Raw genomic sequence first — 15,671 nt, forward strand, 5'->3', positions numbered from 1 at the left:
TTATGAACTAGCATACACAAAAAAGAAGTTTCCCCTTAAATTTCATTAACTGTTGCTTGGCTCACAAATATTTGTGTGCCATTTACAAATAGTGACTTTGTCCAATATTGCTGAGAACAGCATTGTCCATACAACTGGTTAATCTTCCCTTTAAAAAAAAATAAATCTTAGTATGACCTTGTATTTTGCAACAGTTAATACCGCAGTAGAATACTGTGAAGTTGTGAAGATTATGCACAACTTCGCAAGATAAGTATCAGTGTGTCCTATATCTTTCATTACCCTGTATCTTGAAGGAAGTTAATGCTGTTGAAATGTTTGGAAACAGTGCATTTCTGAGGTTTTCAGGAAGATTCATATGTATGTTGTTTCTTAGAGAAACCTTCTGTGGAATGTGGAAGGAAGTATGTATGTATGTATACTGTTCCCTGAAGAACTGATACAGCTGATGCTTTCTGTGTATGTCCAAGTAGAAATAGCTAAAAACATTGGATATATGGTTGTTTGAATTTATATTACCCTGAATCCAGCCTGTTGTAGTCTCCAAAGTTCTCTCTTTTGTAATTCAAAGTGATGAAGACATATCTAAGTTGACCAGCTCCCTTAAGGTCAGTAATAGTCATGAATTTTTACAGAGGTGAGCAGGGGTCTGCATGGGTTGTGCCTGCGGTCACAGAGAAATGAGAGTGGTCTCTCTCTCACACACTTTGATAATTCTCATTGTACCTGATTTGTTCAAATCCAGAATAAGAATTAACTGAATTGATTATCCCAATCTATTAGACTATGCTATAAGTAATTTTAACTAAAACCATGAAGTATGGACAAAGGAGAGTACATCAGATGCCAGGAGGCAGAGACAACCCTGCCATCAGACAAAGATAAACGGAAAAAACAGCCCTTGTCACGCAGCCAACCTGAGCTCAGGATGTGATGCAACACAATATTGAGGCAATATTGTTTGTTAGAAGTATGTTATGAATTTCTAGTTACTTTGCAGATCTGTAGAGGAGACACTGATTGGAGCTTGGCTCCACTTCTCTGCTGCCTCAGCTCTTGCTGACTGTGCTCTTGTTTGACCCTTGAGTGACAGTCTGGCCAAGGAACAAGAGTGAGAAGGTTGAGAAGACAAGCACGTCAGCAGAGCACTTGAAGGAGGCAGCCTTGTCTGTTGTACACATATTGTAAGAATTAAAAGTCTGGGTGTGCAGGAGAGGGACTTAAAAATGTTATCTTCATATTCTCTGTACTTACTGTTTCTTCTACATCTCGTGAGTCATATTTGCAGAGATAAGGTTTAAGAAAAGCTGGCTTTTCTCGCGGCGTGTGTGGAGTAACAAAGTATACAGTAAAGGGCTAAGGGTCTCCCTCCATCAGTGCTCTTGTGAAGGTGAACGACATATGTCACCATGGAGAGAACTCATGCGTTTTAGCTCGGCATAACATGGTTTATAGGACAGAGAAGCGTAGGTACTATCATACAAGGCAGGTGTGTTCCAGAAAGAGGAATTCAGACTGAAATAAGTAGAGGGAAAGCCTAGGAAGATAATAAGGAACCTAAATTATGGGAGGAGCTCAGGATATCTTGGCTCATTTAACCTCATTAAACAGAGAATGTGTATATGAGTGCCTTCTATAAACATTACAAGGAGTAAATACAGAGAAAAATAGAATTGTTATGCGATTTTCTATTATGTTATATTAGAATAAAATACTTACATAGGATCAAATAGATAGAAATAAATTCATAAATTTGAAACTGATTTCTGGGCACGGAAGTATTGAATCTGAAGTAACCATCCAATTGTAACAGGAATAAGTAACAGGAAGAAAATGATATTGTTTTTAGTGAATCTAAGTAGTTAATGGACAGGTCTGTAAAAAAAGGTAGGAGTGTACGTTTGTTATGGTTGCTGTAGTTTTTGCACCATGAATAATTATGTAAGTTCATATATTTAAATTGTATATTGTAAATGTCATTCATATATATATATATGTATGAAATTGTAAATATTAGTATAAAGTATGTCTTATATTTCAGTACCTAAACTCCTGTTTGTGGACTTTCCCATAGTTATCCAAGAAATATTACTTGCCCTGACTTGAGGTATAGCTTCTGTGGCCCCGATTGCCCTCCTTGGAAGCAGTAAAGGTTGACCACAGGTTGACAAAGGTGGACCAAAGGTTGACACATTATGTACAGTGTTCTTCATAATACTGAAAACCTTGTAGATGGCAACTGGTGTGTCTTGTTTACATGCGCACAACAAAATTCATCAAAGATTTGAAATTACAAAGGAATTCTCCATCGGCACTGATCTCTGTGGGTTTTTTTGGTAGCATTTTCTGTTGCCTGAAAAAAAAATCCTATTTTAATTAATTAATTTTAATTTAATGAGTTCCATATCAGAAAAGAGGGCCCATGCCAGTGGTAGTGCTGTGAGTCTGCCATCTTCTCATCCTGTGCTGGATGCTTGGTTTTGGGGGTTTGGATCTTTTTCCAAGGCATCATAAAGTATGTCATCGGGTGCTGGAGGATTTCTTATAGTTTGATGGGAAGGAAATGCAGAATGGTTGTGGACTGGGTTTAGTGATCAGTCTTGTGCTGGCGTGTTAACAAGTCTTATTTTGTTAACAGTGTTGTTTGAATAGAATGAAATATTTTTTCTGTAGTGTTCTAAACTTCATGTTTCATTCTGATTTTTTGGAGGAGGGTAAAAACTTTGCAAATAACCTTTAATTGTTTTTTCCCTCCTAAAAGGGTATGTTTCTTTCCTGGGTGTAACTACTCTGCAAAGATTCTGCCAGCTTGCTGTGTAACTGAAACATGCTTTAATTTTATTTCTGGGGTTTTTTTAAATGTAGTAACCATTTAGAAAAAAGAATGGAAAGAAGGGAAAAAACCCCAAACATTTTAAGTCAATGCATTTACTTTCCATTCTTCCTGGCTTATTAGTTTAGTCAGTGAATGTAATATGGAGTTGTCCTAGGACAATGTAGTTGCATGAGAGTTGTTTACATAAAAAACATTATCAGGCCTTATGTTAACTTTTTTACAGCTTCCTGATACAATGTTGTGGTTTTGGAAATTGAGAGTGTCAGTCACATCCATGGAAGGTGACATTTCTCTCTCTTGCACCGTTCCTGTTGGTAACGGTTCTACAGTTGGGAACTGATAGCTTGGTGCAGCATAGAAGTTGATGTCAACACAGATTTCTGCTTTATTTTCTGATACCTGCTTTAACATTTGAATTTTTTAATTTCTTTCCATCACATTACTTATGTCACTTGTCCCATCCAAAATATTGTTTCATATCCTTTGCAGTTATAGCCCTTAAAAATTTGTGGAGTTATGGTTCTCCGCCCCATTGCCTTTTTGCTCCCATTCACTAAGCTATTCATATTCCTCTCTCTATATATATAACTTCCTTCAGAAATTTTCTCATCCAAGCCCTTCATTAATTTTATGCTGTATTTGTGGCTGGCTTTTTGGTTGAAATCTTCCCTTTTAAGATGTACAGCACAGAATGCAATCTGTGTTGTCTCCCAAGGAGACAAAGCTTCTTCTGGCATTTGTGATGTGTTTCCTCACTATATGTAACATTACCTTGCAGAGCTTCTCTATTGCTTGCTTTCTGCGCTGTATCATATTGCAAACTTGCTTATCATTTGCTGTTCACCATTTCCAATGTGTCCTTTCAGCTCTTTTACTTACCAGGTTTTTTCCCACTTGTTCATGCTTTAGATTATTTTTCCGGGGCATATTTAAACAGTAGTAGCTTCTGAGTTGGTTCTGTGAGCTGAATAATTAAAGTACTAAATTTAACTTAAGAGAACCTCATTATTATACTGCTTCTTTCCAATTTTGGGTTGGTTTGGGGCTTGGTTTTTTGGTTTTTTTTCTGTGCTTCTGCTTGGAAAAATTGCCTTAAGCATCCTGAAGCAGGTACCATGGCTGGATCTCAGAAAGCTGGTTTGGCATGTACTGAAGCACTACATTCATTGGAAACTGCAATCTAGCTACAAAAGAGAGGTAGCGACAGTCATTATGAAATAGCTCTAGCTTCTCTTCTGCTGCTGCCTATCTGTAATTTGAAGACCTGATCTGCAAACATTAACCAAATACATAATAGGTTTCTGATTTCTAAGCAGACAAATGTCAAGGTCCTTTAGTGCAAATGCAGACTTTGCCTGACTAAAAAGTAATAGAAAAGCAATATACAACTTTTTCTGTATATCAGTGAAAGTTTTGATATAGCTAATCTGTTTCAGTGGCAGAGGAAGTCTAGAACTGAAAGACTGCACAGAAGTGAAAATGAAACACAATGCAATTGCAGACATCATGCACTGATGTTAATGGGGCTGACCTGCATTTATTGTCTTGGCATGCACTTTATAGACACTATGCATGTAGTGCGAAGTGATGTTTAGTAATTCTGAATCATTCAAGACCAGAACCTGGGAATTACTTCATACCCGCAGCTTTTACAGAAGTAAATACTAAATTCCAGTCTTCATACATTGCAATATTAAGTGGCACCAGTATATTTACAGTGTTTTCAGTGCTGGAAACGGTACCCTGCTATGAACGGACCTTTTCAGAGAACACTTACTCAAATACTGTTTTATTAGTAGCATTTGCTCCCCTAAAAAGTGCTTATTGAGAAGTATGCTCTGCTGCTTCTAATTAGAAGTCTTAGATCCTCTGTATGGTTAGTGAGAGGTGGAAGACTCTGCTAGAAAGTGTTTTCAGTTCATGTGGTGTCTTCTGAGTATCTGTCCATGACTGACTTCAGTTGAGAGCCATGGGTAATTTAACTCCTAACTTGGGCACCTCAATTAAGGGCCAGTAGTGAACTTGATGAAACAGCCAGAATGAACTCCGAAAAGGGCAAAGGTTTATTCTCATTCATTTTCCCACTGTTTCATGGTGCGATTTCAGCAGTTTTCATTAACCTGTATGTATGTAAAGACATACAGAGTTAGTGACTCGTTGTTCTTTCCTTGCTGAGCAGCTGATGAATGATCTCTTGATAACAGAAGGGAGGATCTGTATATAATTGCCAGGGATGACATACAGCGTGCTTAGAAGCTCAGTGAGACAAAATCAATTATTAAATCCCTCTGAACAGTTTGAGGTATTTCTGACTAAGTGAGGTAGATACACTAAAACTAGTATTTAAATTATTTTTCTGTATAAAACAAACCAGGGCCCATCTTGTGACTCTTCACAGCAAGTGGCAAAATACAGCTTATATTCCAACAGTGAATCCTCCTCCTTTCCCCCTAGCCCCAAACATGATTGTTTCACACACATCTTCTATTAATAACAGTTCCTGATCTGCGCTATTTTCTAAGCTGTGCCCAGACATCGTCTGGGAACATGCTGGCTGGTTTGGGCCAAAATCATTCCAGAGGACATAGTGAAAAGTTTTGGTGCTTGAGTCTAGGTCCTAGCCCAGTTTAGTTTACCAGTATGGAGGCTATGATGCAAACTGGAAGCAACAAGCATAGGTGATAAAAATTTTTCTACTAGTTTCACCTCTTTCTAGTTACAGAAGGCATACAAGGAAAAAATCACATGGGATAGTCAATAATCAGTGCCTCTGATATGATAAAGCTTAGGTTATTTCTGTACTGATACCATAGAGAAAACTTTGTCATACTCCTGTTCTGGCCATAGCTCAGCTCTGTGCATGAGAGCCTACTTTACTGTGTTTAATTATGAATTTGCTCTTTTAGTCTAAGATGTCATTAATATTCATGTAACCAGTGTACTGGATGGGGATCTCTAGGTTTTGCTAAATTTATTCAACAAAGAATTAGAAGCGTGTACCTGGGCGGTACGTGTACGCGTGCGTGTGTGCGAGCACATGCATGTGTTGGACTTGGCATGTGCCCAAGGCAGTACCTAGACCTAACGCCTTAGAGGTAACTGCTCGGGAGTTGTCAAGCAAGATTAAATCTAAAATTTATTTGGTAAATGAATCTTATGGACTGCTTGCATGCTTTTATGCTTAGTTCTTAAAAGTACATTTGATATTTACATACTAATGTTTTGTATCTTTGGCACTAATGTTTTTACTCATATATGTCTGTGTAAAAGCAAAAAAAAAAAATTTTAAATAATGTTCAAATAATGTTCATCTTTACCCTGTTGCATTTATGCTGCTGTGCTCTCACCTACATAAAAAAGCTGGCTGGGTCGTTGTATGCTTAAAGATGGCATTAAGTAGTTCTGCTCAACTGAACCATAATTTCTTCAGATACTGTGAGAGCAGTTCTGCCTGTGAACGTCTGCGCATTCTCCACGTGCCTTCACAGCCCTGCACACGTCGGTTTCCTTGAAGAACTCGATCCCTATCTGGATCCTCAGTATGCCTATGAAAAGTCTAGAAGAAGGTCCTGTGATCAAGAGTCTTGATCTAATCTGTTCTCAAATGATGAAAACTCAAACACCCCTTAGTAAAGTCGAGCTGGCAGACATTGCCATGATGCTGTTAGTGGCACTCGAAAAGTTTGCTTCTCCTAAGGGGCAAGAGTTCCTTCAGCCCATCAGAGAAAATTGAAGTGTATTATTTAGAATTTTAACAGCACGTTCACAGAGTTGCATACAGTAGCTGTGCTTTTGTTTGGACAACAAATTAAGCTCTGCAGGGAGCAAATTATGCTCCTCGTATACAAAGGGTTTTCTTAGAAAATTAAAAAAAATCCCTCTTTCTGTCACTTAGTCTCATACATTATACGTAACAGTGAGAAGTCTGGAATGAAAGGAACATAGAAAATTAAATGAATCTGGTGCCAAAGTGAAAATTTGGGCACTAATAAATAGGAAATGTAGAAAAATTAAGTTGAAAGTGTGAAATCAAGTGCACGTGCCCCTGCCTCACAGCAGTATGTTGGGAGGGGGCTGTAGAAGATGGTAACAGAAGACTCTCTTGAACTAAGGAAGCACTAACGAACTAAGCCACCATCATGTTCATCGTAAAAAAATGCAAACTTTTCTACAAAGTGTTGGTTGTTTGGTTTTTTTCCTACCACTGTTTTTTACAGAAATAGTTTGGTTACCCAGAAAAGTAAGCTTTGGTTAGACCAGAGGATTGTGAATTACCACACAGTTTAAGTCTTTACTTTCACAATGTGTATGTCAATTTGAAGACCAGATCTGCAAACATTAACCAAATACATAATAGGTTTCTGATTTCTAAGCAGACTAATGTTAGGGTCCTTTAGTGCAAATGCAGACTTTGCCTGACTAAAAAGTAATAGAAATAAGTCATGTAACTTCCTGAATTTCCATTTATTGATCCATAAAATAAGTATGGTAAGACTTCTCTGTGGGACTTAATTCTTATAAAGCACTTTGAAATTTTCAATGATAAGATTTTCTATTAACTGTGTTTGTCTGTTCCCATTTAATATGCCCAAACATTCGTTTAGGATCGCAGGAGATCCATAACATAAAATAGAAGAAAGTGCACGCAGTATGTTCTTCACAGCAGGAGTGAAATAATTTTTTTGTCACTTGAGTTGATTCTTTAGTTCTTTTGCTGTCATGGAATCATGTGGGTTTGTTGATACTGAGCTGTGACAGACAGTTTGCTGATTCATCAAACCAAATGGCATCTTGAACAGTTGAAGAAGAAATTGTTCAAGATTTTAAAATATAACTCTATATTATATATATTGCATTGTAGTGTATTACATTGTACTATACTACACTATACTGTATTATGTATAATTCATGACTGAGCAAAGTGAACGGGCATGTCCAGAAAGTCCCGCTCTGGTGAGAGGAAAGCCCAAGCCAATGCTGTCTGGTTTGTCCTGTGTGTTTTCTTGGAAATCTGCTCAGCACAGCTGTGGTAATAAAGCAGGGAATACTTCCCTGACCCTCATTGTTTTGCCTGCAGGTTTCTGCATACCGAGTAAAGAAATTGTGATTAATGTGGCATTCCGTGTCAAGGGTAGACTGTAGATTACCATTAAGTGCATCATTATGTTATCTTTGAAAAATGTACTAGGTTTCACCTGACAGATAATAGCTTTTCCTCTGCCAACACAACAGAGGAATAACAAACTAGTATATGGGATGAACTAATATATATCAAAAGAAGTATTACTTTTGACAGAGAAACAGCTTTTCCTTTTTGTAGGGTTTTGAAGGAATTTTAAGTAAAACTTCCGTGCCCGTTTTCTTTCCAGCCGTGTGATTTGGAGTCGTGCACGCAGTGGTGCTGTTGCTGCGGCGCAGGGGTGTTTGGCTGCGGGGTCTGCGGGCGAGCGGCAGAACTGTGCTTGGATGCTCCTTTACTGAGCATCGGCCGTGCGATGGGTCAGTTATAAAACATAATAGATTGCTTCCTTGCTTCTGCACGCTGATTTGATCTCTGGAGTTCCTCATGGGCTCCAAGTTGCATAACCGGCATGGGACCCGAGCCTTATGTTCTTTTTGTTGGTGGTTATTACATTAACTGTTTCTGCCCCCTTGGTGATTAAGAACAGATTATGCAACAGGAGCGAGGAATTTCCAACCCCTTCCCCGCTGAAAAGTCAACGTGAGCCTCCAGCGACCGCTGCTTCTGCCATTAAAGCAGAGCGAACCAGCGGGTTATTTCTGAGGAAGTTTCTCTTTCTGGTATTTTCTTCAGTGGATCAGAGTCTTGTTGGTTTAGAACTTCGGTAGAGAGATCTGAATGTGCCTGTGAGGTGTCGTGGGCAGGGACGGTCTGTCCGTCGAGAGCCAAAGTACGGGACTGAGAAAGCCTGGCTGTAATTAATGAATTCACCTACTCGGGGTCTCTTCTGAAACAGATCTTTAAAATGGCTCCTGCTCCTTTCTGTCAGTCAGCGTCTGCCTTTTCATGTCCTGCCAGCTTTTCCCTCCCGTTTTGTTTTTCTTAGCAAAATGTCACTCTGTATTAAGAGCAAGCGGCACAGTGTGACAGCTCCCTCCAGGCCCTCAGCTGCGTGAGCTCAGCACGGTGCGCACCTGAGGTCCCGAATCTGTAACCAGCATTTCTTGTGCGCAATCAGAACTGCCTAATTTCAAAAGTATTGAGCTCTTCTCATTGGCATCACAGGAGTTAACCGCTCTGAAAGTTGAGTCACTTTTTTGAATGCTGGTTGTAAGTGGCATCCAGTTTTTAAGCGTGGTGTTACGTCCTCAGTACTGTTGTTTACCAGTCCCTGTAACAAGTAGTATTACCCGCTCAAACTTCGAATTGTAGCTGATGAATATATTTAAACTCTTTCAGTAGAAGGCACTAATGAAAAATATTACTGTGGAGTTTTTTTAGCTTCATCCGATTTCCATACTTTTAGTGTTTTTATAAAGAAACCATTTAAATATTTTACAAAAAATCCTTTGCTGGTGTAGTTGAGACTATTAAATTGTGCAGTGATAAACAACAATTTATTGTAAATGTAATTGTTTGGCTTTTTGTACTCTGTTCTCATTTTAATCAAAACAATAAAACTTGCAACTTTTTCTGCAAATCCGAAAACATGTTGACATAACCATTATCCAGTGAAGACTTGAAGGTGCTCAGTTGTCACCTTGTCATCTTGTTTTAGAAATACTAAAAGCTGAATAGAAAGCCCAGATGTACAGCAATGTATGTGTTCTTTATGTAGGTAGTTTGGAGGAAGCCTTTGTTTTATTCTTTAATATTTATATGAAGCAGTGATCACATGAAGTGAATCATATTCATTTAGGGATCCTGCCTAAACAAAGCTGGGTCAGTGCCATGCTTTTGGGGAACGGGCATTTAATATTCTTTGCTTTGAGGGCTCACTTTTCCTGTGAAATAAGTAGTTTCTCTTCCTTCTGTGTTGTAAAATTTACTGTGCAGGTCATACATACCTGAAGTTGACCGACTGATCACTCTAGATACCAAAGTATATAAACAGTGACAAAAGTGAAACTCCAGAAGTCCCCACACCTTCCTACTGTGGTGTGTGTTGAAGGAATACGGGGCAGAACACATTGGGCTTCTCAGGCGGTTTGTCCTCTGGACACATGCTCAGGCCATGCCCCATTCATTTTTTCAGTGATACATACACTGCTTGACTAGGGACTAGGAGCTGCCTTGGCACCCACATCGAATTACATGACGAGCTTGCAGGTAATGTTAGCTTTTTGTTGTTAACAAGACGTAAAACTTCTGAGACACTGCATCGTATTACAGTCCCTTGAACCATTCAGGTCTTGAGCCCTATTTAATTGAAAGAGTTAAAAATTAATGATGAAAATAGAAGCAGCTGACTGGTGACTAACCCAAAGAACATCTATGCCTTACACGTTAAACTTTAATGTATGCATCATCCTGAGTGTTGAAATCTTGCAATTTAATAGCATGTTAAATAAATAATTGTTAAATAAGTTGAATGACAGTTTTACAAATACCATTTATTGTCACAACAATCAACAGTGACAATTCCAGTATGATGTAAGAATATATGTACTATTTTTAGCAGGTTGATGAAAGCACAGCAAGGGTAGGTGATACGACTCACAGCTCTCAGCAACTCCTGGGCACAGAGCGTGTTTGCCTTCAGTAGATTCACTGGCCAACTTCCAGTAGTCCCCAGACCTGCTTGAGTCTCTGTGACTACCGTCTCTAGCTGCCCAGCTCTCTGCCTTCCCATGTGCTTAACCGATAAAAATCGCTGGACTTTGGGGGTAGTTTTAACCAGGTGAATCTGGATTTCTCTCTCTAGTTATGTGTAATATTTTTTGTGTTTTGACTGATTGTTATCACAAGAAACTTCTATCATTAAGTGTGAGAAGGGTTTCTATAAATAAAGGGGTCATTAACCTTTACGGACTACTTAATGGTATATACTGTGGCATTCAGAGGTGTGACGATACCTGGTGCTTATGATGACTGGTCTTCTAATAATTCTGAAAGTTGTAACTTGAATATAATTCTCTGCCATCTCCTTGATTTCAGCTAGTGTAAATTGCATATAGATAAGATCATGGTATTTGAAAAGTAAAAAAATTATATAACTGTTGTTGAGCATTTGAATCTCATTAATTTCCTTCATTTTACCTGTATATTTCTACTTCACTTATTTGAAGACACAAACATGACAGACTTTTTTAATGAACATATGTGTCATTAGAATAAAGTATGTTAAATCTCTTGTATCTGCAGTTGCGTTGCTAAGAAGTTGAACTACATCTTTAAGCAATTCTGCAGTCAGATGTACATTTCAAAATCCTGGCTCAGGAATCTAGCAGTAAACTAAGAAATAGTTGATAAGTGTTTGAAAAATGTGAATTTTACATTTCTCTATTATTGTCTGCAAAAGATTAAAAAAAGAAAGAAATTAAATAAAATTATCCTCCATCTTACCATCATCTTTTAAATTTGTGTGTCATTAAAAAATGCAGGAATGCATGGGACATTGTAACAGCTTTCTTGGTTTGTCCTTTTTCCTCCAAGGTTTAGCAACTTCCCCCAGTGGTTAGTACAGCTCTCCAAGCAACTAATCCTGTATCTATAAACTGTAATGTCAAAGGATTAATGTGTGCCTGGGAACGCAGGTCAAATCTGCTTTAGATCACCACAGTTTGAGTTCAGCTCCTAGCTGAAATATCACGAAACTACCATATAATTTAGTACAAGTCTTGCATTCCTATTCTTCAGCTGCTGGTTGCCTTTAATAAAAAGAGGCCCAGGATTGATTTCCTTGCGAATGTATTTTTCTTTGTCTAAAACCAAAGTAGTATCAGCTGGAAAGTAGAAAGATTTCTTAAAATAGTTCTGTATTCGATATAAATAGCACTTTCAAAGTCTGCTTTTAAAATACTGTAGAAAGTACAGCATGGCAAGTTACTGATATTTCCTCAATTTCTTCTGTATGCTATGTTACAATGCCCAGATTTTTTAAGCATCTCTTGGTGGCACACCCTGCCTTCCACTGGATAGCTGCTGAGACCAGTGGTGCTGCACACAGATGCAGTGGCATACATTAGCTGAATCTCATCTGAGAGTAAAGACAATTATTTTTAAATATTTTTTACAAAAATCTGAATCTAATTTGTGCAATACATAGAATGATATATGCAGTAAGCAGACATATATAACTACATCTATTTTATTTAGTCTGAGTCACCGACAAGACACAGCAATTTATACCTAATTATCTGCAAATGTAAGATCCAGAATCTCTGTTACTTTACTTTCTTGATACTTATGTTAGGTACTGCAGTCGTGTGTTTTTGAGAGTTTTTCCTATATGAATTCTTGCAATATGGTTTTACTTCCATAAAAAAGTGGCAGGTATCCTTTTAGAATATTCGTTTGATCTTAACATTGAAATGTAATTGAGAGCAGGTATATTAATTTACTTCTGGTTAGTGTGGGTGGCCTTTTAATTAATTTCATTCTCTTTTAAGGCTACAGTGTATTCTATTATCATAACATAAAATAATTACCAGCTTTAGAATATGTCTATTTCACTATAACATAGAAAAAGCAGTATTGTGCACCACTGTACACATCTTAGTGAAGGGGCTGCATGCTTAGGCTTTTGTTCTGACCAAGTTTACCTATATTGAACTGCAAATTGAAAACCCCACGTGTTGTCAAACTGTAAAGTTACTGTCAGAGTGGCTGACATTTTTTTAGTTTGTTTGTTTGGTTTACTTAGGGAAAATAGTTTAACAGATGAAATAAAAAACAATGTACTTCTGCTGAAATAAAAAAATCTGCCTGGACCAGAGTGACGGTTCCTGCCTGCTGCCCTCTGGTGGGATCGCCGTCCTCCTGGAGCAAGTGGCTGTGCTCGCGCTCCTGGGCACTTGTTTCAAAACCGATAGAACTGAGCATTTCATAACCACGTTCTCGTTTGCTTCGTCTTTCAAAAAATTCAACCTGGGCATGCCACAAAGCCTGCCTACACGTCTGAGGTGCAACGCGCCTGGAAACCCAACTTCATTTCAAGCAGAGACTCATTTAAAAATTAAGTCTCTTGGGCTGGGATGTGGTGCGATAGGACTTTGCTGACAGTCATTTTCTCATGGCCTGGCAGGTTCTTCGCTCTGTGCTGCTGTTTCCGACGATAGAGCGTATGGCTCAGTCCCCTCAAGGAAAGCTGATGACCCCTTTGCTGTGCAAACTTCGTTACGTTCTGTACATGCCCGTCTACCTGCTGTCCTTCCTACCGGAGGGAGTCAAAGCCTCCCTGGTGCGGTTTGCCCTGCGAGGAATGAAGACCTGTGATGAATCTTCCATAACAACCTCCGTAAATCTTTTCAGCGTGGACTGCATTGGTGAGCACCTTCTTTTTTGTTACGCCAGCTTTTGTATTGTTCTTGTTCAGTGTTGATGTAGTTTGTGGGCAAAAGCTTAATACTAAAGCATGAGTAAGTTTTGAAGAAGGACAGGTCTAATCTTTTCTCAAATTAAGACCATGGGTACAGGAAAACCTCAAATGAGTCAATTAAAAAAAAATCTTAAGAGGAAAATAACAAATAAAATATTTTCCTAAAGAATATATATTTCTTAAGAAAACTGACCTATACTACTAACAGTATCTCGTGATCGAAACACTGTTTTACAATCTGGTTTATGTTACTTATGTCTGCTTACTTTTTGCATTTCATTCATATTGGATGGTGAAAATAAATCAGTAATCAGTTTCACAAAGGGTTCTTTGCATCTGTTTTTTTCAAAGCTATGATTTAACCATCTGTATAGATTTTGTTATCTGAATTGGAATATTGGTAAATTCAGAAAAGAGCCTTCATCCTACAAAGACACACAGAAGTTACTTTATGCACAGAAGAATTTCAGCACTTTTTTGAGCATATGGAGAAAGGTAGAAGATTAACGTTCCTCCAGTGCATAATGTATGCATATTTTGCACATTCTAGCAAGAGAAACAGCTTTAAGAAAGGGAATAATTTCAGATAAATTATGTTAAGTTTAGAATGAAAACCAGAACATGGATTGTGCTATACTCCAGGTATTTTGGTAAGTTAGGAGTTGAAAACAATTTGGAATAGAATTGACATGCTAACACAGTAATAATAGCAAGAAGGAAGTTTTGATTGCATTAATAGTAGTAAAAACACATTCCTACATTTCCAGTTGTGCTCTGTCTTCTATCAGTTAAATTTTACCTACTAATCGTCCAAACAGATGTGCCAGAGTAACTCTGTGATTGCAGCGAGGTCCTATACCTCTTGCAGATATCTGTGGATGTGTTGGTCTGTATTGGAGGCTATAGCTGTAGGACTGTAGAGAGACTGAAAGCAGGATGGGCAGTGAGGGTTCTTACTGCCAAACCTAGACAGCCCTGTTTATGTTGTACAAACCTGGCATAACGACAGTCACTCCGCTGCAGTACCCTGTGCCTGACAAAATCAGGCTCCCAGCTGATAATGTGAACTTCTGACAGGAGTCCTGTGGTCCGTTGCTTCAGTTCCTACTAATTTATGACAAGTTTATGGTGACCCAGGAGAAAGCAAGCATGCAGTCATACGTACGCTAGGCTTTCAGGTTTCTTCCTTTGATAATTTAGTCTCAGAGAAAGGTATGTGAAGGTCTGTGGGGTCACATCTCCACAAGCCAGGAACCCTTCTCTGGTCCCCACAGATAAACTTTTACCTCTCAAAACTGGTTATCCACGTCCAGGGTTGTATTGGAAATGGTCCTTGGCCTGCATTAACCTCCAAAAAAGCGTGGCCAGCCATTGTTTGTGAGGGCTGTTTGGCTCAGGCCACAGCAGTGGCAGGAATAATTTAACAGAACGTTTTTTGTGTGCTGCTGTTGGAGCCTGATGTGCCGAGCTCTTTGGTCCTCAGGTAAATGAGCCTGGTTGGCGTGCGTGTGTGTGTGTGTGTGAGCCTGTTGTAATTTTCTGTGTGCATCAGTGTCTGATCCGTGTCTAAGCTGTAAGGTAAATTGAGGCAAGAAACCAGGCTGAAGGCTCTCGTGCTCATAGGATGTGACCTCTGCCTATGTTCAATTTATTGACTGAATTCGTTATACCAGAATGAAAACCCCTGTGAGCCAATGTCTTGTAAAACTTGCATTAACAGGCCTTATGGATGCAACTAGTTCCTTTGGGCTTGTGATATCATCTCTCTTGAGCAGAATTCCCCTTTGGTTTCATCTTTGGAAACTGATGATGTTTTACAGCCCGGTGACTCAGGACCACATGTGTGGATTAATAATCTTAGGGCTTTCCAGATATTGCCTGTTAACCTTCTCTTGGATTGTTTGCGGACAATAGAAAATGTAACCATTCAGCAAAAATCTGCTAAACTGAGCACAACAACTGAGTCTGTCTTATGGGACCACTCATCTGTGAGTTACTGAAGCCTCTGAATTTGTGGTAAACGTTTTTCTGATTGGTTTCTTGTCCCTTAATAAACTGCTAGATATGGTTCAGAAACGTTCAGCAAATGAAGTTGTTTCTCCTCTCCAGGAAGGTTGCATGTCAACTCATTAAAAATACACATATTGCCTTTGGCATGTACATCTGTTGCATTACTGTAATTGTAATAAAAGCTGTGATTAAAGGCAGAAAAGATGGTAAAAGTTTCCTTCAAACTAATACGTCCGTTAAAACAAACCAACCTGCCAGGGATTTGTTACCACATCCCAAGCTTAGTCACAACAATGTTTTCTCTCCTCTGAAAGGAAATGAGA

The 15,671-nt window shown here is 38.6% G+C and overlaps 1 protein-coding gene across 1 annotated transcript in view; it reads left to right on the plus strand.

Annotated features, from left to right (window-relative positions):
* LDAH (lipid droplet associated hydrolase) overlaps positions 1–15,671 on the plus strand; it is a 127,243-nt gene that overhangs the window by 73,568 nt on the left and 38,004 nt on the right. The window contains exon 5 of the mRNA XM_069805704.1: positions 13,045–13,285. Coding sequence (XP_069661805.1) covers positions 13,045–13,285 — 241 coding nt within the window. The remainder of the gene's footprint in view (positions 1–13,044; positions 13,286–15,671) is intronic.

This window comes from Haliaeetus albicilla, chromosome 18 (assembly GCF_947461875.1).
Source record: "Haliaeetus albicilla chromosome 18, bHalAlb1.1, whole genome shotgun sequence".
In the NCBI taxonomy this organism is placed as follows: Eukaryota; Metazoa; Chordata; class Aves; order Accipitriformes; family Accipitridae; genus Haliaeetus; species Haliaeetus albicilla.